This window comes from Apteryx mantelli, chromosome 1 (assembly GCF_036417845.1).
Source record: "Apteryx mantelli isolate bAptMan1 chromosome 1, bAptMan1.hap1, whole genome shotgun sequence".
Classification (NCBI taxonomy): domain Eukaryota; kingdom Metazoa; phylum Chordata; class Aves; order Apterygiformes; family Apterygidae; genus Apteryx; species Apteryx mantelli.
The window spans coordinates 74,554,025-74,581,000 of NC_089978.1; the positions used below are offsets into that span (position 1 = coordinate 74,554,025).

The window sequence follows — 26,976 nt, forward strand, 5'->3', positions numbered from 1 at the left end:
AATTTAGGGGTTGCACTTGTTGAAATCTGTCATTGCTCATTTTAGTTATAAATTAAGTGAATAGGTTTGGTAACAGCTACTGATTTGTGGTCTGTACAATTTTTCAAGAACTTTTAACCTAGAAAATTAGACATTAGTTAACAGAAAAAGTAAGGTATATTTTTGTCATGCACAAACTCACAATAAGGCTTTAGCTTCTAGAGGAATCATTTTTCACCTCACTGCGGAGTCTATGCTCATGTTCTACATTTACAAAAGAAGAGTATTTCAAAATTCTTTCTCCTGTACATTTCAAGTATTGCTAAAGAAACCTCCTTTTTTTTGATTCTCAGTGTAGAATGCACACCACCGTTGTCTGGAATTCCTCTGCTTGAAAAATAATTTGATATATAGATGTCACTACTGGAAAATGTTTTTCACTGTGGTGGACAAGTTCTTTAGTTGCTTCTTTTTTGTAATGGCAAAGGAGGAAAAAATATGTTGCTCTCAACTTACAAGTAGTCACTGTCAACTTTTACTGCCCACTTCCTAACCAGCATGTCCTCAGTAAGTCAGCAGTTTGAATTTATAATTTCTGAAATGTCTGTATGGACCAAGAGTGCATGTACATGCATTATATACAGTGATTTGAAGCACTTCAATCTATAAATTATGTTGAAGCTTTTTTCATACAGTGTAATGAGTTAATCCGAGGACTGTTTATATACACCTACGCACATACTTCTAGATTCAGCAAATCCATAGTAAATACAGATAATTAAACTGGTTACATATTAAGTGTGTTAGAATTGATAGAAATGTATGTGCCTAATGTGTATTAAATGGTACTGTAGCTGTAGTACTGTTTTCAACTGTAACTATTAAACTATTGAGCAAAGCTTTCTTGAAAGCCAGGCAGGAAGGATGTTAGCAGGGTTAGCTGCACATATACTCACACGCAGACCACAAAATGAATGTTTGTGTCCACTTATTATCAGTAACCGTTTAACAAAACCATTTTGTTTAATTATATGTTCACACCAAGCTTTGTGGGAGATTTCTGCTCTTGTTTTGGTAGAGGCATAACTTCACTTTTGTAGAAGTAAAAGGGAATAGCCTCCCGTTGGTCAGGGGGAATGGCTGCGCAGAAGAAACAATGGTCTTTGTCCAGTCTTTGACATGGTGCTTTTTGGAATCACTGTTCTAGCAGACAGGGCGGCAATGAAGATCCCAGACAGGTATGTCAGGATGCTGCTGCCGGCTCAGGAGCAGGCATCGCTTGTGCCCACTCCAGAATATCTGCACACAAAGACTCAACGGCATCCAACCGTTCAATTTGCACCAGTTTGGTTAGCAGTTCGGGGATGCTGTAGCCTGCTGTGCTGATGCGGTCAAAGAGCTGCATGCCGTCCGTCATACCACCAATTTCATCTCGTTTCAGTCCAAAGCTCTCAGCGAGGTGGCGCCATGTTTTCACAATGGCTTTTTCTGTGTTGTATGTCGAGCTGAGCATTCGGCTGGTCTTCTCCAGGCAATCAAATGGCAGCTCTGTGGGGCTCAGACCTGCAAAGTGAGGAGCATATAGTCAGATGGCTCTGTACACAAGTCTTGGCTACCGGGGACATTTTTTATTAAAATACTCCAGTATACACTATTAACATCAAGTACAGCCAAAATCTTTAAGTGATAGTCTGTGATAGATATGTCTAGCTCCAAAGACTACCATACGTTACTAGAGTTAATTCTTCCTTGTGACAGTAGGGGACATTATTAGTGGAATAATTAGGGTATAAAGTTGGCTGGGAAAGAAGTATTACGTGGGTTGTATATGTTCCTGTGACACTGCCCCTTCCTTCAACAGCTCACCAGCTGTCAAAAAGCATCTATTGCAGACGCATTCCCAGTGAGCAGCTCCATTAATACACCTCTGCACGTCTCGCACAGTGTTTGAGCTAGAGTGACTGCTCTGACCCTTCCTGGAGTCTGTCACCAGCGGCTGCGTAACAGCTCAGTAATTGAAAGCTGCCCTTGTAGGAGCATGAGGAGTGAGGTGAAGCAATGATGCTGGCTGCTTCCAAGCATGAAAGTCCCTGCAAGTGCTTGTCATTGCTATCACTGAATCACTAGAGAGGATTTAACACTCATCTTGTGGGAGGAAACACTGTGTTTTCCTGGGCATTCTCCTATATGGTCACAGAACAGAGGAGAGAATCAGCAAGAGCATCTTTTCAAAAACAATCTTTTGGCTTCTGTAGTTTTCCTGCTTCATACACACTGGCAGGAGTTTGGTGGGAGACAGACCTCCCTGAACCACAGAAAACTCATATACACACACATAACGTGCATGCACACACACACACACACACACAAAGTATGCGTGCGCAGGGAAGTAAATGTGGCCAGGTCTCCTATTCTGTAGGAAAATGAATTCATGTCCCTTCTGCCAAAACTACCCAGGCAGTCAAGTGCTAAGCAGAGTTAACGCTTAAACCACAGGCTTACTTGGAAACTAAACTTTTGGTCATGAGAAGTGGGACAGCATTTAGAGCAGCTGAGTAGGTCAAGTGTCTCTGGAATATGATTTTGACCCTTCCCAAATCACACTTTCACATTTGGAACAAGTTTATATCTGTTATCCAAGTAAGTCTAAATAAATAAATGAAGCAGGTTTCTGCTAGACGAGGAATGGGAAAGTGTTTCTCTACAGCTTAGTCTGTGTACGTGCCCAAACACAACGCAACACTGCCCTTCCCACTTTCCATAGGAGGGAAACCCATGCATCCAGCTGGAAAAAAGCTGTGGCGTGCTCCAGCGCAAATGCAGTCTGGACAGTTCTGGCATCAGGGCCCCACGATGCTTCCTAAGGGCATGTGAATACAAATCTGCTTACAGGGTATCTTCTTCCAGATTTGGACTTTCTTTATAGCTCACCTTTCCATAGGCAGACAGAGGGCTCTCTATTCAACTGTGATTTAATTTTGTGCCATTAACAGAGATGCAAGTTTTATACACTCACCTTCTGCAACGTCGCATACGTTAGCATACACATCAAGTATCTTTTTCCTTCGACTTTGAATCTGAATGAAAAGAGTTTTATTTCATTATTTTTTTCAGTCATGTGCGTAAATAATTAGGAGCCATCAGTACAAAAATCTCATTTCAAGGCTCTGAATACAAGGATTTATCATATAATGTCCTTAGGGGCCCCCTTTTAAAGATTCATAGAGGAACACGCAGAAATTCAGTGAAGAATAAACATTTTTCACTGTTAGACATCTTTCTTTCCACTTTCTAATCTTCTTTTGGATCAATGACTTTCCTGCTTTAAGTGTTTTTGCATTTCTCCTTCAGACTGAAGCAAACTCTTGACAAGGAGGATAAATGCAATACCACATAATACAGGCAATTAATGCAGGGATACCCAGGTAAACTGGGATAGGACTAGCCACAGGGGATTAAACTCAGACTGGAATTGCCTTCTTCCAGTAGTGGAAAAGGACTGTAGAGGAGGAGATCTTGCTTTCTGCCATTTGACATAGAACTGCTTAGGCCATTACTAATTTTTTTTTATATATGTATATATATGTGTGTGTGTGTGTGTGTGTGTGTGTGTGTATATATTATAAATATATATATATATATATTCATGATATACTGCCTGGCTGAATCTGAAACACTTTACAGATAGATAGATAAAAAAAATCAGTGAAGCTTTAGAGAGGGAAAATCTGAGGTCCAGGGTGCTCTAGTCATTTTTGACAAGGAAGAGACGCAGACTGAACACCTGACATTTTCCAAGGTAAAAATGGACATTTTGATGTGATTTCATTTAGCAAAAATGTTCTCAAGGTTCGGACTTGGATTCAATGTGGAGTGAAAACAAATGTCAAAATGTCAGGTGTTCTCAGGGACTGGAACTGTCATTGCTCTGCCAGCTCTCATTAGGACTGAGCTATTTGAAAAACTGTCTTCTTGATAGGACTCTAGTATTATCTTCACAAATTCACCACTTTTCACTGAAAACCAGGCTGGAAAAAGCCCTGTTTGGACTGTTTTGTTTGTGAAAAGATTCTCCTTGTTTTCTATGGGCTCTAAGGGCCAAGGCACATCAGTTATGTGGACTAATAGACATGCATCTGGAGCCTACAAACTGGCTGCTCTACCTGAAGGCGTAGAAGCTGTGCAAGTATATTGTATCTCAGGGAATGATGATGCAGACATTAGTTTTTGTTCACATATTCTTGGTAAAATTTACTTGTGTTTGGTCATTTAGGTAGCTATTGCACATTTGGATTTGCTGTTTCAGAGCCCTGTAAGCATAAAATTTTCTTTTAATGGGATTTATTAGAATTCCTCTTAAGCAAACTGTTAGATGCCCATTTTCATTCTCCCCTCATTTTTAGGGCAGAGAAAGAGGCTAAATAATTCCAAATTCATGAATAATTACACAGGATGCTCTTTTTACCAGAGCCTGAAAATGTGGAATTTGTAAAGCTTATGCTGGAAGCAAACAGGGGAAATTTGAGTCTGATTTGAGATCCTCTGTGTGGTAGCTCATTGCATAATGGTTTGTGTTTTAATTAGGAAGGAGCAGCCTTCAATAAGAGTAGGCCTTTAACTTTCTTTAACCTTGCGCAACAGCTACTTAATACTCTTCCCTGTACTAGAAACATTAGTTCATCTCCAGCCTCAAACAAATTGCTGCTTTTCTAACTTCTGGCAACTGCCTTAATTGTGAAATCTCAGATATCTAGGAGGGCATCTTGATGCACTCTGCACTTTTGCTGAAAATGTTGTCTTTAACCCCATCAGTAGGCTTCAGGCCATTAGGAGTATATTACAACAGAAGGTCTCGAATAAATAGTTCGTGTGCTTATATAAATTACTCAAGAGAAAGTATCTATCAGATATGGTCTTTGGAAACCACTTCCTATGAAATGTTTCAATTTTGTGCATACCCAACTTGTGTTATCCAATTTCAAGTAAGTGCATATAAAAGTATGATAAAGATGGATCTGTTAGAGAGAGACCTCAGAAGACTGAATTTTAAAATGTGAACACTGGAGTAGTAAGTTATTTTCAGATAGTTGAAACCATCTACAACTTAAAAAAAACATTTCTCTTGGGTTTGAAACTTTTTGCATATGGTCTCAGCTGAGAAATGAGCTATTTTACAAAGTTTGAGCTAAACCGTCTCAACAATTTAAAACATGCAAACATGAAAAGATGTATTTTCAAACCATTTTATCCTTTAAAAAAACATAATGGTTGATATTAAGTGATTGATTTGAAGTCATATTATTTTGTCCTAGGTATTGCTGCTTTTTTTACTCCTGAACTTCTAAAAGCTTAAAAAACATCTGAGCAGACACTTCCTTTTTATGGATGGTTTCATGTTAATATAGACTAAAAAGCTGACTGGGTGAGGGAGTGCCCTAAATATGCCTTGAAATACTCTTAGTGCAATAAAATGCCCTGGGCAGTGCACAGTTAGCAGGAAGGAATGAAGGCCTTCCACAGCAAAACAAACAGTGGATTGACGTTGTTCTTTGGAACACAGGAGTGGCCTTCAAATCTGTGTTTGTGAAAATTACTCACAAAAACTAAGTACAAAACCATATATTATTGAAAATTCTATGGTATAGAAACACCAGTGCCACACTTAAGAGCATTAGATGCTCTAAGGCGTCTAAGAAACTCAAATGCTACACAATGATATGAATCCAGCCATGTTGTTATTTTTCTATCTTTGATTTTCCTTGGTAAATGTAAGCACTGATATATTGGGATTTTGCTGTTCATTTTTTTCTTTCTTTAAACTATAAAATACAATACTCAAAAGAATAAAGTTATTACTCTTACAAGAAATTTACTTTTCAACTCTGAACTGTATATATATATATATATACACAGACCACCTCTGAAACTCTGGAGGAATACTATGCTACTATGAGATTCTCTAATAAATTTATGTCTGGAGAAATTCTCTTGTAAATTAGTTCGATCTGTTTATAATGCATTTTTGGGTGATGGTTTGTGTCTATTGAAAAACTACCCTCTATTTTTAGATCTCAGAATAGCCTTACCCCAGTTGCTTTGTTGTTTGTAGAAGATTTCTCTCTGGCCAAATGCACTAAAGATAACAAGCCTCTCTCTGGAGTCCCTTGCTTGTCGACTGCAGCTTCTTCATCACTATCCATACTACGACTTAAAAGTCGTTCATTCTCAGAAGATGCATCATTTTCACTGTAAAATGAAGGATAAGGTTATCTTAGTGAAGCCTCTCTTGGTGTAACTCCAGTGATCTCCCTTTTGCTATCCTAGAGGAATGGAATAAAAAAGGTTTCCAGTTTTTTTAAACGTGCCCAGACGGTACTACGAACAAGGAGTTTCCTTAAGGCCTGGAGCGGAAGGTGTGTTTGCTCCTCCCAGCCGATAGTGAGGAGGGGGACCTTATGTACCTTACCAAGGGCATGTACGCGAGAGCTATTCTCCAGGCCCTAAAATGGACCTTTCTAACAAGGAGACAGAGCGCCAAGGGCTGATGGTCGCAGAGAGAGAGGGCATCTCCTTCGGAATGTCTGTCTCCCTCTCTTAGAAACCAGAGGGGAGAAAACATGACCAAGTCATCTAGTCTTTTCCCTGCTGAAGCAAAACTACTAGCATATTCACCTAATTTCCTGTTCTAGCTGTACAAGGTTGGATGCAGGGGGCTCCCCAGTCTGTGACAGTCCAGGGGCCTGTCCAGGCTGAGACCTGGGGCACACGGTGCACCAGGCAAGGCTGGCACATAAGGTGGCGATGGTCACCTCAGCTTGCCCAGAAAAGCCAACTCCTACAACTCTCCCATTGACAGGTTATACATGGTCTGCCAGAATTTACAGCATTGAAAATTTTGGGGATAATTAACACATTTTGCTCTTTGTGTATTCCTACAGACCAGGCTGAAAAAAAAATCTGCAATGAATGTTTGGAAGTGGTGACCATGTTGCTTTCCTGCTTCAGTCAAACTAGAAGTATGTTTATTTTTTACATACCTTTTAGCAGTTTTAGCTGGAGTTGCTGTAAGCTTTTCAAACTCCTCTTTCTCAGAGAATATCACAACATTATCTGCAGGTCAAGAATTAGAGAAGTTTAAATTGGCAGTGAATTTCCAAATGAATGTTTTGTCTAGGAGCTGCCTCAGTTGGCAATCTTATTGCAAGCATAAATCTCTCTGCTCCCTTTTTAACTGCTATCAGAGGATTGAGTGACATTCTGGAAGTGCAAAAACTATTATACACCATTCTTTAGTAAACTGACACAGAATTTATACAATTAAAAGGGGAAATTGTAAGTATGATGGATTAAGAACATCTAAGTACAATGTAATCTTGGATGGAAAAAGCAAACTCTAAAGCACTTTATACCTTGCACTTCTTTCTTCTCTTCTTGTGTGTTGGCCTGAGCTTCAACATTTTTTACAGAGTGGCTCTTGCAACAGGCTAGGATATAAAAATATAACTTAATAATTATTCTCAGAAGCTATCTAAAAATAGCATTTGCAGCTAAAATTTCATAGGCTGAACAATTACCTTGAGCAGAAGGTTTTGTTTTCACAATGTAAAACATGATGATGAGGACAATAGCAATAGCCATTATGAATATGGTAGACATTGCAATTATAAGAGCTGTAGCCAGATGTCCTTGCCCTGAAAGATCTGCTGGAAATACAAAGAAGTATTTTGTAAAGAATCCACTCTTAAAATCAGAGAGTGGCAGAGAATCAGAGTAGCAGCATTCCTAACACAGAAAAAAAAAAAAGAACAAACAGGTTGAGAGTTAAAACGACGGCTGGTAACTATGGCTGCCTCAAAAGCTTTGTAGCAAGAAGAACACAATGCACACGTGAAAAACTGATGCTTTCCTAACAGAGACTTAAAATACAGCATGGCTGGGAGGTGAATTTTAAATAAGGTATGTAAGAAGGGATTTAAAGCAGAATTTAGATGCAATAAACTAGAATCTAGAAGCCACAAAAGGATACAGAAAATGACAAATAGGATAAAAAGCATGAAAACTTGAATTTTTCTGAAAACATGATCCTCAAGATCATGCTTACAGACAAAATCAGGAAGATCAGCAGTGTCAGTCCCTCATTAGTGGCATCTTTCCTACTATGTCTTCTCATGTTCACCTATTTCGAACAACTAATAACCATAATGGAGAACTGTTTATGTTAGTTCAACAAGACACGGGCTATAGTCGTGCATTAAATTATTTTCACCAGTCTAAGATAGGCTTTGCTGAGGCATCACGCCATTTCTGTGTTGCCACAAATAATGAGCTAAATTCATCGCTGGCATTACTGACTACAGTCAAAGTCCATTTTAAGTCCATCTTACTAACACAGTAGTTTTGATAAACCAAGAAATAAAAATCCATTCTGAATTATTTTTAATAGCAGTTTCAGCAATCTGAAAGTAGCGGCAATGAATTACACAATAGTTATTTTCAGTTCAGTTGCTCTGTGCTGGTCCTAGTCTCGAAAGCAACAGGGGCTAAATTAAATCTGTAAATGTATTCTTACCTTTGTGAGCGTGCTGGTATGGTGAGAAAGTACTTGTGCCAGAGGTACTTGGGAAAATGGCTGAAATGCCAGAGGTGGCCCCTGCACCTGCAATATTCACAGAAATGCCATAAACCTCCACAGTTACTTTGCCCAGTCAGTCAAATCAATATCATGGCAATATCGAGCAAACAGCCTTTCCTTAGTCTGACTGTGTTTCCTGTTCATTAGTGAAGACTCCGTGATTTCACTATGGCTTTGGAAATGTCACTAAGCCCAGTATGCATTTCTGGCATTTTGAAAATTGTCTTTAGCATACATTTTTGCACAGCATTACTGGGGAGGGGGAGAACTCAGAGTTCATGAGTTGTTATTAATTTATAAGAAACCCAAGCACCTTCAGACATGTGCAGGGCCAGCTGCTACACATGGATTCCCATATTACAAATCTGTCCCGGGCAGCAGAAGGCTTTCCAGGATCCGGCTGACTATGTATTTACAACCCTGCTCCATCATTTGCAACTGCAGACTCCAAGTTGCAGCTGGTAAATTTGTCACATCAGTGCTTCTCACAGCTATCCTTTGCTAGCAGGATCGCTGTGAAACACTGACAGTTTGCAAGCCCTCATGACCCCACAGGAAAACCCAGGAAAAGTGGCAAACAGTACTGTTGAACGCCCTTCTGTTCCATGGAGCTGTATTATGATGACAGGAAATATTAGAATTTCCTGCAATCTAGCTGGATAATATGTTGGTTATGATTCCCCCTGTCAGTTCAAATCTATGTTCTGGGGGAAAAAAAAAGGATAACCCACAAAAATACTGAAATGAAGAACTTAAAGGAACTCTCCAGAGAGGCAGAGGATTAAGTGAGATTGTCCAATGGTTCTTCTCCATTTCTAAATTCTACAGTTAATTTAAAAAGTTAATATTTTTATTAATCTTTCAGACGATGTCATACATCAAGTTTTCAAAGCAGTAAACCAAGTCACAGATTAACATCTTTTGACAATACTAGACAAAACTGAAAATTACTGGGAATTAGGCAGTTGATAGGAATGCTTTCATACAGTATACTGTTGGAATAGAATTCCGAAAAAGGAATAAAAATATTAGGGTTGGAAGAAAACATTTTCCTTGTTCCTCAAACAACCTTTAACCAAACTGGTAAGCAGGTTATGCAAACAGATACTATCAACAGACACTGAAAAACATCTTCTAGCAGTTGGGGTAAAGAATCACTGCTGCTTTATATTATCTGTATATTGAAGTCCAGTGATAATTGAATTCAGCAGACCTAAAGCCAAAATACTGTCCCAATCATCTGGTAAGGTGCATACAGCACATGGCTTAAAAACCTAGTTTGGCAGCTAGAGTAGTTGGGAACCAACCATGCCATTCTTTCGACCTAGTAAACGTTACAAGAAATTAAACCCACCAGGTAAACTTGAAAGGAAATTAAGTGGTCTGGAATGATCTGAGAAATGTTCCACGGTTAAGAACAAAGAAATAGACATGCTCTTCAAATTAAGATAAAAGTTTTATAAAAAGAAAAAAGTATTACTTAACATAAAATGTGGCTCTATGTAGTGAATGAGAAATGTACACTCCTAAAGTGGCCACAAAGTATGAGTTGCAGATGGCTTCAAAAGAAATGTGCTTTAACAATGGTAAAACTCCTTTCAAACCTTATTTGCTGGAAGGAAATTGGTTAATTTATTATTATTGCTTTTTTCAAACTGAAGAAGTGTTTTCATAAAGTTTTAAATATACTAATTTGTTAATTCAGATGCTTTTAGTATTATGTAAATGACACATTAATCTTGCCTCTGGTCCCTTTTCCATAAAGACTCAGTTGTCAGAATTAGCTATAAGCTCCAGAAACTACTATGTGCCAGTAGAGCATCTAAATAGCACTAAATGAAGATGTCATCTGCATGGCATGGAGAGTAAAGATGGGTAATTTGTTAAATTTTTGGCAGTTCTTCACAAAACTGAAATGAATCACCCTTAGTCTTGACCTATGAATTTCTCATCACGGTTGGACAATGGAGAAAATTTAGTAACTAGCCAGTGCCGTAGCCCAGTCCTTCCTTTCATGTCCACCGCTCCTGGGCTTCCGCCTGTTCTTACCATCCCCTCAGCAAATCCAATTACAGACAACTGCAATTCTCTGCTGCTCTTGCAAGCTGCAACAAGCCAACAACAGCTATTCTTACACTGCCTTTCAGTTAACACATGCAAACTCTTCAGCTTTGTCTGCCTGGAGTTTATCTAACAAGCTTGAGCTCGTCTCCCTCCTAAGCAAGTTTAATCACACTCTCTTTTTTCCCTCATTCAAAATATGTAGTAACTGAGATATTTCTGCCTTGCTTAATCAGTCTTTCAGTCATTGTGTATGATTAACATAACATTTTTCGTTTGCCAGTGAAAGGAAGAACAGTCGAGGTGGGAAGTCACGCAGCGAGTACGTAGCCCAGGAATGGTGACGGCGAAGATCATCCCTGCTTCTTTCAGGATCCCTGCCATACCAGTGACACTGAAACTACATACTGCATAATGGTACATACATAATGGATGCTGCACACCATTACCTGGCTTTACCCCACATGAGGATATGGCGTGTTGCCCGCGCCACATGCACACACACACTGGGTCCTTTCCAATGCACCTTCAGCATCAGCGCCTACATGCAGATTTTTCTTTTGGTTACATGGGAATTGGACTACCTGGTTTGCTCAGGAGTATCTATCATGGCAAAATCTAGGCTGGTGCTAGAACATGACGGCCTTTTATATATGCCTATGTGGGAGTTAGTCATTATGCATATTTTAAGCCTATTATCAAATTTAATAATTCGGCATATGCATTATGAGCCAAGATTTTTCTTTAGATGTGGCTTAGAAGAAAGTGCCAATTCAAGCACCTGCATTAAAAGGGGAACCAAAAATGCCAGCTTCTGCAGAATTGCTGTTCATGACATTTTTGCATGAGCAAAAAGAAACAAAACCCATAGCTGTTGCTTTTTCCCAGTCCAGCAATACACCATGACTACAAGGTCAGTCGTTCCTGTACACATCCAGTTTGCATCCAGATCACATTATTAATTCTGGTTCCAATACAGATGACACATAATCTATAAAGACTTAGATATAACTCAGGCAGAGTCATCCTAAGGTGCTGCAGCACAACATATGGAAATAATTCTATTTTAGGCACAAAAAAAATTGATGGCTATAATATAGTTGTTCAAAAGAGTGGTTTATATTCCTGGACACCTCTAAGTAATACTGTAGGAATGTAATAAAGACATTAGGAAAGAAGTTTATCACTGAAAGTATGTCAGCTTTTACATTATAAATGCTTTTATTCAAAAAATTTGTAATTTAATCATAACTTTCTCAGAGTCTAAATACAGTTTCATAAAAAAACGCCTATTTTATTGTTTAAAAGAACAATTGAACTTGTATTCACATTTGAGGGTTTGGGTTTTTTTTAATTCAAAAGACAGATAGATAACTTTTATTTAAGTTACCATGCAGCCAGCCTTTTGTCCCAACAGTGAACAAATGCAAGACAAATTTTTGTTTTAAAGAACTTTGCCACTGTATGTAATGGGGCTATTAGAGCAATTTGTGTATCGCAAGATAGATTTACATTAAGAAGGGATGAACAAAACTACCAGATTTGTGAGAGGAGGAGGGCACAGGAAGGGAGGTTTTACCAACAGGCTCTCTTACAAGTGTTTGTGACTGAATAAAATCTGGTGCAGCAAGAGACCATATGTGTTTCTGACACACATTGCTGTAGGTGTCAGCTTATTGGTCCATGCATAGGACTGCTGCTCATAGCTAGCAACAGCTTTTTTTTTTTTTTTTTTTTGAGATTTAATATTTAATGACATATTATAAAAATACAAAAAATGTGTATACAACAGACTATCAGAGTGATCCTGAAAACAAGAAGCATTAAAAAAAATGTCTCTGGGCATACATGTATCTATTTCTTGCTATTGAGGGCAGCTTGCTTTGTCCTAATGCACCCCCTTCTCACAGCCAGGGTCTATTTAGGAATGGCAATCCATACTCATTACTGCCAGCTGAGCTGTGAGCGCAGCCACCGTGACCGTTTTAAGGCAGTGAAGTAAGATGAAGCACACACACAAATAAATTAACTAGCAGCCTGAAATATGAGGTGAAAAATAAATTATATTGAGTTGAAATTCAATAAAGGTAGAAAGTTTATGGCTGACAAAGTAATCCAAAACTAGATTATAACTAAATCTAGTCCTAAATAAAGACCTAGATGCTGAGAAAACATAGGTCAGAAGTCTCAGATTAATGTAAATCTGTATTCAGTTTCTGTAATGTAAATCTGTATTCACTTATATAAAAGGTTTGGTTTCAAACTTAAGGAAACAACACTTCACATGGAAACACTATACACTTGGAAACTAATGAAAGCTGAAGCAGCTGTCAAAATCAAGCCACTTTCTAAGGTACCCGCATATGAATTTAGCAATCAAACATTAACCAAGCCTGAAAGTATAGGAAATCCCTAAGTAACAAGAGAATATCCCAAACAAGGGAGGATTGTTTTTTGTTTTACTGTCTTTTATTTTCAGAGAAGATGATACATAATGCTAAAAGGCAGGTCACTGCAGTGTTTACTGCAGCCCTGCTAAATCCTTCAGTTAGTCTGAGTAGTTACTAATCAGGAAAAGCCTGGAGTATTTAATTCCTGCATCTGAACCTTCTAAAAACTGTGATAGCAAAGTTCCTCCAGACTTTTGTTTTAGATCTGGTCATACTCACTGCAAGTAACCACCAACCACAGCACTGTTCAGACACATGAAAGGAAATATTTCCTACTGTTGTGCGCTCTGTATCGTCTTTGTTTTATTTCTCCCTCCTGTTCTGTTATTAGACAGTGTGCTGAGGCCGGGGAAGCGGTGATTACGACAGGCTCTGCGGCCTCAGTGCGACAATTCCTTTGCCTCTGTTGCAGTTTGGCCTCGGATTCACTAGGAGCTGTAATTACTGTACAATACTGGAGTTGTATCGGCACGCGCATCAGGAGTTAGCCCTCACGCCGAGGACTGAGCGTTACCATTGCTTTCTCCATGCAGCGAGCAGGGGAGGAAGGACAGCAGTGTAGCAGAAGTGTTGGAGGAACGAGAAGGGGCCCCATGGGTCCTCCCTCCCTTCCCACTGCGCCTGGGTCCAGCTGCCCTCCTGAAGGATACCTGGGCCCAGCCTGTCCCCGGCATCCCTGGGAGCTCAAGGGAGCAAGTCCCACTCCTGCTCCTCCCCCTTGAAGGTTTCCTGCTGAGGTTTCCTCCTAATATTAGGTTCCTTTCCTAATATAGACAGACCCTAAGGGAATGAGAATTAGGCCACACCACCAGTGAACAATAAAGCACTGCCTTCAGCATTTCTGCCATTTCACATGTGAAGAGGAATGGGGTGTTCAGAGATCAAACAAAAGGGGGAAAAAAAGGTTTGTTAGCTCCAGCTAACAAGACTGTTCATTTGTAAGCATAATTTGAAACAGAAGTTTAAAAAAAAAAAATCCTGATGTTGATCATATTACAGAAGGACAAAACTGGCAAGGAAAGGAAATTAGTGATATTACAAAGAATGGAGAGTTAAAAATAAAAACACTATGAAATAATTATTTTTCACTAATACACGAGGTTTTTCTGTGCTAGGCTCGTTTGTGTTAAACATTTCAATTAAGGAGTCTGAGCTCTGAGTCTTCAGTACAGGGATATGGAAGTGCCCCCCTGATTAGTACTTGTCACACAAAGCCTTCAGCCCATTAGCAAATCGTTCTGTCTCATCTGTTTAGTTGTTTTTGAAGTTCTAATGACACAACAATAAAAATGATCCTTTATGTTTCCAGATGCTATTTGCTCGCTGGTAATTGGAAAATAACTTGACTACATTTGTTTTTCCTTTTTTTCCCCTCTTCATTTTTAGTTTTGCTAAGCCATCATTGTATGTGTTAGGCTTAAAAACCTACACAGGTTGATTATTGCAACTATTTTCATGTATATGACCAAGAAAAAAAGACAAGTGGAAATAACAATATTTTGTGCCCATGCACATATATGAAGATTGAAAAGAAAAGCCTCAATCAATTGCCAAAGTTCTCTAGATCAATTTGAATGGAAAAGGATTGGCATATTAGATGCAGGCATGTAATTATAACTTCAAAGTATAAAGTTCTTCAAGTTCTTGTAGCAGGATTTGATTTTGTTTTTCGACGTCATTTTTGAACTGGAATGGCAAATATCAAAGTTTGAATGGAAGAGCAGAGTTTATGTATATTTACTGATAGAGAACTGCAGCTGCTAAAAGATAAAATCTCTTCCAGCAGTAACTGTACCTCTCTGCCAGAGAAACTCCATGTCGGTTAAAATCTTCTCTCTTTTGCACATACTTTTACACTGGATAAAAGAAAAAAAAAAAAACAAACCACATTTTCAGAGGCCTCAAGTGACTCTGGTTCCAGGACTGTCAACAGAAAATCCAACACCATTAACTGTGGTAAGCCACATCTTAAAGTGGTTTGGTGCTCACTACCTGCAATATGTTATCCTCCGATTTGCATAGGAAACCTGTATCCAGTGTCTGCCCTCCTTGCTGTAGTGCTGCTATTTATCATGGAGGTATCATATCTCAATTTAGTGTCAGCAAGGTTCACTGACATCTGATTTGCTGCATGTGCAGCTGAAGGTCTCGCATCTTTGATGTTTTGGCCTTGCGCTCCCCTGTGCTTCGCGGTGCAGTCCTGGGAGATGCGGGAGAGCTGCGTGCTGAGAGCACACAAGTCTAATACAGGCATGTCACAGTGCACAAAAAAAACATGAAAAATTGCCATCTGTATGTTGATGCTGACCCCTTTCAGGAGCAAACTCTTGCCCAAGTGAGATCCAAGTGCTTCCTTCTGCGCAGCGCACATCCTTATGCTCAAACACGCACAACCCCTTTGCCCCCCCATGCACATTTCCTACCAGCTACCATTGAATCCTTGTACACCTCTCAGTCTACAGGTGATTATTGCCTTTATCCTTTAGTCCAGAGAGAGGTTTTCAACACTGTAGTCTGGTGATACATTCAACTCAGTTAAATCCCTGACCTCTGTGAAAAGTCTCCCTCTCCTCCCCCTTTTTTCCATGTTACTTGTGCTATTTATGTCTCAAGTTCCTTGAGAGGAAAAAAATAAAGGTGACACAGGCTCATCAGGGAATTTCTTTCTCACTCTTTACACTAATATTTCCAGATGCTGGGACATGGGGTGTTCCTCTTGTTTCCTTAGCCATTTCAAGGTTTAGTGACTGTGTAGGAGATGAAAGTTGCACAGCAGGCTCTTGGAGTTGAAAGCTATTCGTTTACCCTTTGATCAAAACCAAATACTTCTCATACATTCAGATAAAATGTATGGTCAGGAAAACTCTTTGAGCAGGTTTCCATGCAGCAGCAGACGCATCCTGCTTCGCTCTCATTGTGGCACTGTGCATCACGGGGGCCAGGCAGCTCCCCAGGTAGATATTTCTCCTGCTAAGGGGAATGCGGTGCTCCAGTCCTGTCTCAGACCTAACAAAAGCCTAAGGTGGGATTTATCAGCCCTTATTTTTGTGTCTAGAAGTAAAGCATTTAAGCCAAAGCTTGTCACCCTCAGCTTCCTATTTTGGAGTAATTTGCCGTCGTAATTTCCCTACAACCCTTTGGGTCGCCCTTTTCCAGTGCTATACCCTCACAAAATTACCATGAAAGGGAATACGCAGAAGCATTAGACAAAAAGGCAATTCTAGGAGAGTGTCACCTTGGCGAATCTTAAGTTCCTGAACTCTGCTCAATACTATTTCAAAGTCTCAAGAAAGGAACTGAAGATGGCTGGGACCATTTGGAGTTTTCTAATGCCCTCTGGACCCTCCATCATGACAGCTGGAGGGGTGAACAAGCAGCTCCAATAAACAAATTTGTTCTAAGTATAGGAATCACTCATAACAAAGAGCTTATATTATCCTTCATACGACAGAGACTGCATGCTCACACTAATGTTAGGATGTGTTCAGAGCGCAACAATTAGTTTAGTCATTTGCAAACCTCAAAAAATTATGCAATTGTGTTTCCTTGACATGATATTCCTTTGTTCTGACTGGTATAATTTGATGTTAGTGAAATCTGTGATGAAGAGGTTTTATTTTTGGTCACTTGCTAATATCAGAATTTATGCTGCTTGCCACAAGGACAGGGAGCCTTTCAGACATTCCTGTTGCAAGGCTGATTTTCCATTTGGAATCCAGATTATTATTTATGAGTTAAGAAGCCACCATTCTAAACCGTATTAAGAGTTTTAGCCATAATAAATCAAATTGAGCTCAGTGATTTGAGGGACCACCACAAAGTGAATTTGGATTTTTAGAAGCTTTGCCACCTCTTGAACACTTGTAGTTAAATGGTTGGTTTCACAGACTTGGTTAATATGGTAATATTTACTCTTGCTAGGACTAATGTTCTCTCCAGCATTAGTACCCAATTGTTTCATAGGTTTATGCACTTGCCTAAACTCCTCCCAAAGATAATATATATTTCACATATTTATTCTTGTATTTTTCAAGTTAAAAATACATGTGGTTAGTCAGTTGCACAATTTGTACTTTCCTCACAGTACTAAGCACGTTTATATTGTATCATCTGCCAAATATCCTACAAAGATTTGTTTTTTGAATTGAGCAATAGCTACAAGATCTTTTGGTACTTCCTTGTCCGATCAGTAAGCTACAACATATCCGGTGTTACTAAAAACCTAGCTCAGCATGTGTTTGAGACCATCAGAGCTGAGGAAGCAATTCATATCAGATGCCATTTTTCATCTTGGAAGTGAGGTTTACTTATGGGCAGAAAGTATGAGTGTGGCTATATTGGCTGGTGGCCTCTAGAGGAACTGGTGAGATAAATGCCCCGTGCCTTGAAGCAAGGCTCTCAAGGCGTGTTGAAAGGGTAATTTGTTTGCTAGTATCACCGATCAGCTGTTAACAAAGGCAGGTTCTAAAATCCAACTTGCTTCATCAGAGGTCCTGCCATTTTTGGCTGTTGTATTGGCATCTGGCATGGTTGTGTTACCTCCACAGGGCGGCCAGCCTGCACGCACGTGCAGGAGAAAGAGTGTTTTTCTCCTCTCTTCTTCCCACATATCCTCATCTCCTGCCTAGACTCCTAATCTCGTCTTTTGCTCACCTCCCCACATCTCAGATTGGGATCTTCCCTAGCATCATGGCCTCACCTCCGAACACATGCCATATCTCACCAAAATTACATTTGCCCAGCCCTTGCCCCCCTCCTGCTTTCTGAATAGGAGCTTTACAACTGATCAGCTACTTCACAGCCACATGGTCCAGGGAAATGCCTCCAAGGGGGCTGTTACCGCTCACCAGGAGCTCTGTGCCGTGGTATTTATCCCCTGGCTCATCTGAGCTCTTGCACTTTAGAAAAGGTGGGAGCTGTTAATGACCTATCCTCCTTTGAAGTGGGTTGCAGAGCACCAATGATACACAGTTTGGCAGCATCTAAACTAGGTAATTACTATTTGTGTGCATAAGTAAATGCTCAGGGAGCTTTGTGTCAACCACTGCTTTAAAATCAAGCAGGCAAAACATTGCAATTCTTTTACATGGTAAGGACTTATAAAAGAACAGACGGTGTGGAACGGATTTTGCTTGTACATGCATCAGCTTTCTCTAGCTGGGGTACTGCCCACTTTTGTCTATTTTCTTAGCTTTTTCTCCTGATCTGCTCTGGATTCTCTGAGGGAGTGTCCAAATCAAGTCATTTGTTCATTCAGAGGGAACTCTCTTTCTTCCTAAAGAAGAAATCAGTTTTCTAGGGGTCACCTCTGCATTAGAGTGCTCCTAGGAGGCTATTCTCCCTATCCATGGCATGAAGACAAATCAGCCTTTGCACTAATGCAGCACGCAAATGAACAAGTACCACTAAAGGGTCTCACACACACATACATGTTTTTTTTCAGTTAGCAAACTACAGCTTCTTTTGTAAGTGAAGTCTGCAGAATTAGTTCTATTATCAGTGCCAGCTGTCATACTCCAGTGTCAACCCTTGTATTGCTTTGAAACCAAAGGATATAAAAAGGTTGGATGCACTTTTACTACAATCTAGAAAGTTTCCAGAAAGTGTTTTCTTCACAGCTGAACCAAAACTGAATTAAAAAGCATACAGGTTTGTGACTTCCCATACATATTCGGTTAAATAACCATAATAAGTCCTGTCTGGGGTGCTTTAACAGATGAAAACTGCAACATAACTGAGCAATAGCAGGTCCTAAAATCAAAGGTTGTGATCTCCCCCCACATGTTCAGTATTTGCTTCCTCTGTTGGCAAGTCTAGCTGGAAGCAGAAATTGCTTTACTGGAGACTGACTTAGTGTTTGAACATAATAATCATCACTGAAAGACTTCATATTGAGCTTCCAGATGATTCCAAGTCAAAACCAGATGAAATGCACAGAAATCACAGAACACTTACATTCCTTGGTGTTAGGAGGCGCCAACAAGCACGAATAGCAAACCATGCCGTAGATGTTTCGAGGTCTGTTTTCCAGCATGTAGTAACTAAATAAAGGGCAAGATGAGGCAAAACAGTGTAAAATAATATGTTACAACTGAGCATGGTTCAGCAGCAACCAATTATACTGAGATAAAATCACCTTTAAAAAACTTTTATAAGCAATTTGATGCAATGATTATTCTTTTTTTTTTAACCTGCCTGAATAGAGACAGTGTTTCTCTTCTTCGTTTCCCCCTAAAAGACAATTAATCAACCATCAAGCCTACATGACAAGAAGTAGTATCATTGCCTAAAACAACATTATTCTCCTTGATGAGTTCAAGCTGCAGTTTACAGCATGACCTGAGAAAAAGACTTTTCAAATAAGAAAAGCATTATTTTTTGAAGTAGTAATCATGCAGGCAAGACCATCAGTTGGATATCATTGGCTGATTTTCTTCACAAGCACCATAAGGATAATCTTCTTAATGAAGGAGAGAAAAGCCAAATCTGAGCCAATTTTGGCTATCAAATAGAGGAAAACACCACCCTTGCAGGGAAAGACAGATTATGCTTTACAATTTTATAAAGTTCCTTGCTGTATAGTTCATAAGTTAGCCCTTAATATTGGATTTCCAGCACAAAGAAAAGTTTTTCATGTTTTGAACTTCTGGGCTGCTAATAAAGTTAGTGCTGATATAAGGTAATTGGGTATATAAGAATCTGATCCACAGGCAACCTAATGAGTAAATTACATCAAAATCATAGACAGTTGATGTTACAGATATGCTTTTACAAATCACATGTTAAATTTTAATTAGAAAAAGAATAAATTTGTAATCCAGTGGAGCAGGCACTCATTTTATGCAGCTGATTACCCAACATGATAAACACTTGATGCAGTAATGAATCTGTTTTCAGCTCTTACATATCTATCTACGTATGTGCAATACTTTTTTTGGAAAATGTACATATTAGAAAATTACTGCTGAAACTGTATATTAAAATCAGTTGCTCATTCATTACCCAGTCAACAAATAAGGGATATAGGTACAGGAAATGGAGTACACTGAGATGCAGGGAGAACCTGAGAAAGTGCATAGACTGAATGTGGTTCCTCCTTTTTTCTTACTGGTTTTAAAAGATTCACCTTCACCCTTCTCTTTGAATGGTTCCTCTGCCCCATGTGCTGCTCTGCCCATCTCTCAATAGCAAAACCTCATTTTTTCTTTCTTACGGGGGCCTGCATAATGTTAGATTGTGGAGCAGTTAATAAATAAGCAGGAAATGACTGCCAAACCACAAAAAAGAGTGGCAGGCCAAAGATACACATAGCTCTATACAGAAAAATACAGGACAGTTAAGATCCACAGTCTAATAGCCACAGTGGCTTACTGAAGATAAACAGCCCTTCCGACAGTTACTAAAATCAAGCTGGTGCAATATTTCTTGTTTTTTGCCACGATGCAGAATGGTGGAGGATGGGCAGAGAAAACTGAAGAAGATTCTCATGGGCAAGCAGATGTTCACCTACGTTTGTAGGAAGTTCTGCGATTGCAAACATTAATGATTCGCCCCTGCAAAATACCAGCAACAGATTTATGTTTCTGGCTACTTTGCAATGCACCAAATATTAAAGGCAATGTTGGAAATAACTGATCACATTATATCACTAACTATGGAGAAGTGGTCCAAGAATGAAAGAATGATCATCAGTTTTCATGGTGTTTTTCTTCCACTGTAAGACTCATTATCTGTCTTTCCTGAGTACCCACTGGTCTCAGATTTTGAAGTGTTACAGGAAAAATCCAAGAGTAAATGCTAGATTGAAGAATGGACTTGAGTATTTTCATGCTTAGCACCATGGTGGTTATCTTGGACTTATCTTGGTGGTGTCAAGTCATGGTCAGGAACTTGCTGGTCCCAGAAACAGAATCAGGAGCCCCAGGTTCAGGCCTGCTTCCCTGTAGGGACCAGGGCACCTGGGAGTGGGGGCCCAACTCTCAGCAGGGAACAGTCCATCAACAGAGAGGAGGGAAGTGCTGAGTTCACAAGTGGAGGCATCTACTGCCATACTCAGAACTGCTGGGAGGGACTGTATTTCACTTGAAACTCACTTGCTAAACCTTTTCATTTAAAAACAGAGCAAAGAGTTCACTCTTGCTTTTAAAACACCTCAGAGAAGAGAATTGAAACTGGATTTGCTGTAACCATTGGCAAACACATAAGAAGGGAAAGTATCAGTAGCAGAGGCATCTCTGCCTCCATTTTAAAAGAAAGCAGCTTTGTATTCCCTCTTGTGAGCTGCTCTGAGCTAAAAACAGTAAGATGCTGGGGCAGTATTAGGGAGATGTGTCATTTGTGCTTGCCCTGTTCTTGCTCTTATTGGGTGTCCACTTATGGCCACTGCTGAAGACAGATGACTGGGTTAGAGAGACCCTTGCTCTGAACCACTGTGCCCATTCTTAGTTGGTTATAATCTTAGGCATGCTCTGATTAGGTAATCCTAATGGATTAACCTGTTGAGGGAAACTGCCTGAGTTGCACTTAATTCCTGCATTCTTGACTTATCTTATTTAGCACGACTGAAGAGCTTCTGGGCAGGAGCAGAACTTTGGGGGGGGGGGCAGGGGGAGGCACTAGGATAAACCCTGCCATGTCCCAGGAGGGTAGATGCCTCCATAGTTCACTAGCAGCTGAACTGGTTTTGAGGATCACAGTTTGGAGCTAAACTTTTAAATTCTGCCCTGGTCTCAGTCTGACAACATTCTTGTGAGCTTGACAAATAATGTTATTCATATTTCACGTGGAAGGAAACCAGGACATAGAGAAGCAAAGGATGACCCATGCTGTCATCCCAGAGGTCTCTTTCTTCCATAAGAATGGTCATAAGTAATGCTGTAAAAATAGAAGGAAAATTATATAATTATCCAGTGTCTTTTTTAGGGCAAATGATAAAGAGAGATACCTGCACCAGTTGGGAAAGGGCTGGTAATTCTGTGGTGTTTGATCTAAAAACTTTTGGTCATAATGTGCCATCCACTCAATTTTTCTAAGGATGCTTTACTGAGTTGGTGAGTCTATAGAAATAGTAATGGGAGGAGATGCCCCTAAGTACTGATTGCAGCATTTGGGATGTTACTTTGGAAACGTCTCGGTGTGTTATTGAAGCACAGTCCTCTGAAAATGGAGACCTTGATTTTTTTGTCATGTTAACTTGGATGCTCTTCGAGCATTACTGCCTAGGCAAGGGAGCACTCTGTTGGCTACCACTTGCCCAGGCTTCTGGCCATCCCTACGCAGAAAGTGGCAATGAGAAAGCACGGCCAGCTGGCGCAGCTGGTCTGTCTCAGGGGCTCAGAGCTTTCCCACTGTTGCACAGGAGCAACCCCAGGGCTTCTCCATGCTGCACAAGGAGTCAAGAAGGGTTCAGGGTGTATTTTATCCCATATTTAATTTATCTTGAGAATTTCTTCTCTTCAAGTTCAGAGTAAGAGGGTTTTTCACCTTAATTGCTGGCCCTGACAAACTAACCCAAGACCTGAGAGTCCCACCCAGTGGCCCACAGCCAGACTCAGGCAGGCCAATTTCTGCTACAGGTTACACCTGTGCAAATGTGGTGTTTTCAGATTACTCCCTAAGTACCAGCTGTGTAATCTGATTGCTTTCAGCTGGCACCCCATTCTCTCCAGGGTGACCTCATTAGTCCTGATGAAATTGCAAAACGGCAACTGTGGCCACTATTTAACTTTCTTGCTCCTAATGATGTATGAGGGGAAGTCAAGAGGGAGTTCTTTTTAAATCACATCATTGGTTTGCTTGGCTGGCAGCTAGACAAGTCCTTTTTATTTGTAAACTGTGAAAATTTCTCACAGATTTACTGATATAATAAACTTGGAACCTTGCAGTACCTCTTTAACAGAGTTTCCTGCACTAGTAGGAAGTAGTGTGGGTTATACTGTGTCTGCAAACTCTGCACAAAAGCCAAATGTCCATTAGGAGTTGCACATCTAAGCCAAAGAGGCACACTTGTAGAAATGAAAAGGGTAAATAAAGTGAGGTTTTGTTTTAGAGTATTTACTTACCCAACAGAAAGAATGTTGAGAAAGCAAATGCATGTTTGAGTTTGCAGACATTAGAAGGTGATATAGTCAAGAATATATTGCTAATATATTCAGTGTGGCAACTGCTTTCTCACCATTACCATCAGAATTATACAGAGCACAACAGATCATTAAAAAGGTAGACTTAATAAATAGCACCTATTACAGCCCCTTCAACCAGTTACAGAACTTATTTTTATAATAACAGCACGTGTCACATTAGCAGCTATTTAGACCCCTCTTTCTCTGTTGCCTAAAAAGGGCCTTGAGGGACTAAGGTTGCCTTGGTGAATCTCCCCAAACAGCTACGTTAGCTAATGCTGTCAACTATTGACAAATTTGCCAGCTGGTCACATTTGGAGAAGACATGTTTTATGTTCCTAAACATAAACATCCAGTGCCAGTGTAGACACTATAGGACATCCAAGACATCTTTATGGAGCTGGTTTACATGATACAGGACTTATGAAATGCCCTTTTGAAGCGGCAGCTGGAGACCACAAGCTGGATTCCTTAGGGCATCTAAAATAGCACTGGACACCTATGCTTAGGTACGTGAATTGTTCTCTTTCTGTTTCTAGTAAGAGAATAAGTTTTGTTTTTTCCAGTTTGTTCCCAACACATGTTTCTTCAGTCAGTGAGATTTCAGTAAGATTAATGGCATGTTCTGATTTACTAAACTCTCCAACACTTTTCAAATACTGGAAATTATTGTTTTAGGAGAAGCTGAAAAGCATAATTCACCAACACTGTACCTACAATCAGCTAGGACATGAAGAGAGGGTATCAGATATTTTAGATTTAAAAAAGTGTTTGTAGCACCATGAGGAGTAGGTCTGTAGAGTAAAGGTCCATGGTTAAATCCTTACCCGGGGAGACAAGGCCCGCACTCTGCATCATTTTCCTGATCGCCAGGTGTCATGACGGTGGCTCGAAAAAATCCCTCACAGTCTTTGTGACGTCTGCATATCTGGTAACCCCCTCTGGAAAACTTTTCGGAAGGGCAAGGAATGCAGCCGTAGTCCTCATCTTTGGTGCCATATCCACATGTCTACAACAACACAAAGTCATTGAAAAATAGGCTTGCATTGTACGTAATCTTCTAGGAAAAGAGAATATTCATAGTCTGGCCCAATGGCTTTGTTGCACTATGTAATACCAAGAGAACAAAGTTCCTTGTTTGGTCCCCTAGTGTCTATACTAAAAAGGCTGTGGAACCACAAGGACGCAGCATGCCGTGTCCTAGAGAGGGAACAGGGAACCTGGAGCATCATACTCTTTGAAAGTGACCCACCGTGACTTTTTAAATCATATTCCGGCAAGTCTTGGAAGTGAATTTCAGCTACTTGGGGGGAAAAACAGTTCCAGCAGGGATATCTGTGATCTTGTTTTGATGATAGAAGAAGCCACAAGGAACATCACAAAAGGCAATGTTTACCTGGGACTTGGTATCCCCTGAACTCACATTTCCCAGATGAACATTATGTTTAGATTAAATAAAACTAATACCAACTGGTTATTATTCAAATATACTTGTTCAGGACTACCAACTGTGTGAAATTCTTGCAATAGGATGTTTATCCTATTAAAACCAAACAGGATTTCAGTAATTTATTCTTTAATATGCAACAATTATCTGCTGTAAATCAAATGGTTACTTAGAAACCGTAATTTAAAATGTTGCAGAAGCTTCCAAGTTTCTCTAGTGCCAAAATATCTTAGTGGGAGAGCAAAATTAAATTCTCTGTGTGGGGGGCCAGTGAGCACGCCAAACTAACCTATTTATCGCACAGTGCTGGAATGGCAGTGTCAGATTTTAAATAACCTTTGAGATGAGAATGCATTGACAGAGACTGTGTGTGAAACTTTTACATTAGAACTTTCAAAATACTACTTTTAATAGACTACTTCTGGGCTGTGGTTTACGGATGCCTATGCGTGTGACGCCTTGCTCTCACAACACACTTAGACATGTGAGCATTGCTGGGTAAGTGAAGTCATGCATGGCCTCAACAGCATGCTGGATAAGCATTGGTTTCTTTCCCCATTTTTTCTCATATTAATATATTAACACCATGTAACACAGCATTTTTTTTTTTTAAGGCTAATTGTGTTTTTTGATCCTAAAATTGCTTGTTGGGTAGCTGAGCTTTGGAGCTGTCTCATGTGACAGACTCAGTTGTGTTTAGCAGTGCCCCAAGCCACCGAGCCACACTGCCGCAAGCAGCCAGCCCAAGCAACACACTGCGCTCCCGTGGGCCATCTCTCGGATCTCATCTTTGGCGTTCAACATTTGTCCTACTCCGAGCAGAGGAATCTGAAATTACCATATAAGGCTCCTCGCCCGGCTCACACTTGGGACAGTCGTGGCACATGCCGGTGGTCTGGTTGTAGTATTCGTTCTCACCGCAGTTGGAGTATTCAGCGCTCGCTGAGTACACCAGGGAAACCTGTCACCAGAGAGCATTGCAAAGCCCCATTACTTTCATCGCCTCCATTCCCCATGCCCAGCCTCTTCCCCTTGCCAGGCAGCTATAGCTCAGAAGATGTGGGGCTGACACATCAGCACAAAGCATCCCTAAAGCTGCTGCTCAGAAATGCAAAAAGAGTGAGTGGTAGGTGCTTCAGTGTGGGTGTTTCAAGGCGCTGGGGGCTGCCCTGAAGGGCTGTGCAGCGCTCGGTCTGCTAGCATGGGAGTCTAGCAAACGTTGCATGTTGCGCTGCCGAATTCTTTGTGGATTTACCACCTACTGGGATCCACAGCCCTAAATTAGGCATCTGGGTTTCCTTCCCAGAATATGGACGGCTCAGGTGCCTAGCGACGGGAGCCACGAAAGCTGTCGGAATCAGGAAAGCATCCCACAGGCTGCCACAATCAGGTGTGGGCTCAAGGCCCCTCCAGACGAAGATAAAGCATCTTCCCATCTCCCAAAAGAGTGCGTTCCCCCTACAGGGAGGACCAGCGTTGACACCTTTCCTTTTCAGTGGCCATGCTTGAGGTGCACCATGGCCCACAGGAGGATGGTGTGATGCTGGGCAGGACATGAGACCCAATGGCAGAGCCACCAATGAGTGGCTTCTCACTAGGTGCCCAGATGCCAGGACAGGGCAGAGGGGTCATTATGGTTTTTGACAATCTAGTCGTGTCATGAGATCTTTTCAGAACATTCACCTTCATGCTTGTTGGCACCACTATTCTTCAAAATACTGCAGCACACAATTCCTGGCATTACTATGTTCTCCCATGCAGACAGCACCTCAGCTGAAACCCTCACTTCTATACCCTCCCACTTCTAATGAGCCTTCATAGATGTGGCTGCAAGGGACAATTATAACAGCCTGAGACAATGAGCTGGCTTGGGCCACAGCCCTGCGAGGACCATGCAACCTGCGACACCCAGGCTCATGGGCTCTCTTGGGGCTTGGCTGGCCAGAGCAGAGGTCTCTCCTGTTTTCAGTCCTTCTCCTTCCCCTTCCTCCCCAACAGCCTCTCCCACAATTTTGTAAATGCTGATTTACACATATGCTCAAGTCTAAGCAGCGCTAAAGTACATGCTTGAGTGTCTTACTGAGTGGACACTGATCACTGCATTGCTTTTCGGGTCTGAACTGCCTGCAGATGTGCTATGACAATTAATGAACGCCTGCAAAGACTGAAACAGAACCCAGTTATCTTTGCATGCTGGATATATCTACATATGTAAATACCTACCACCAGAAAAGGGAACATGTGAGTCCATTTACGTTCACCCAGGTGAGCCATATTCTCTTGATA

The 26,976-nt window shown here is 40.6% G+C and overlaps 1 protein-coding gene across 1 annotated transcript; it reads right to left on the bottom strand.

Moving 5' to 3' along the window:
• Positions 1 to 987: 987 nt before the first annotated feature.
• On the bottom strand, positions 988 to 26,976 carry EDAR (ectodysplasin A receptor). Its single transcript, XM_013954093.2, has 11 exons — positions 26,914 to 26,976; positions 25,529 to 25,651; positions 24,071 to 24,252; positions 19,078 to 19,163; positions 8,549 to 8,635; positions 7,554 to 7,682; positions 7,389 to 7,463; positions 7,017 to 7,089; positions 6,066 to 6,225; positions 2,996 to 3,056; positions 988 to 1,542 (listed from the first exon to the last, which is right to left on the bottom strand). The coding sequence occupies exons 1-11, from the start codon at positions 26,962 to 26,964 to the stop codon at positions 1,223 to 1,225; spliced, it is 1,347 nt and encodes a 448-aa protein (XP_013809547.1). The 5' UTR covers positions 26,965 to 26,976; the 3' UTR covers positions 988 to 1,222.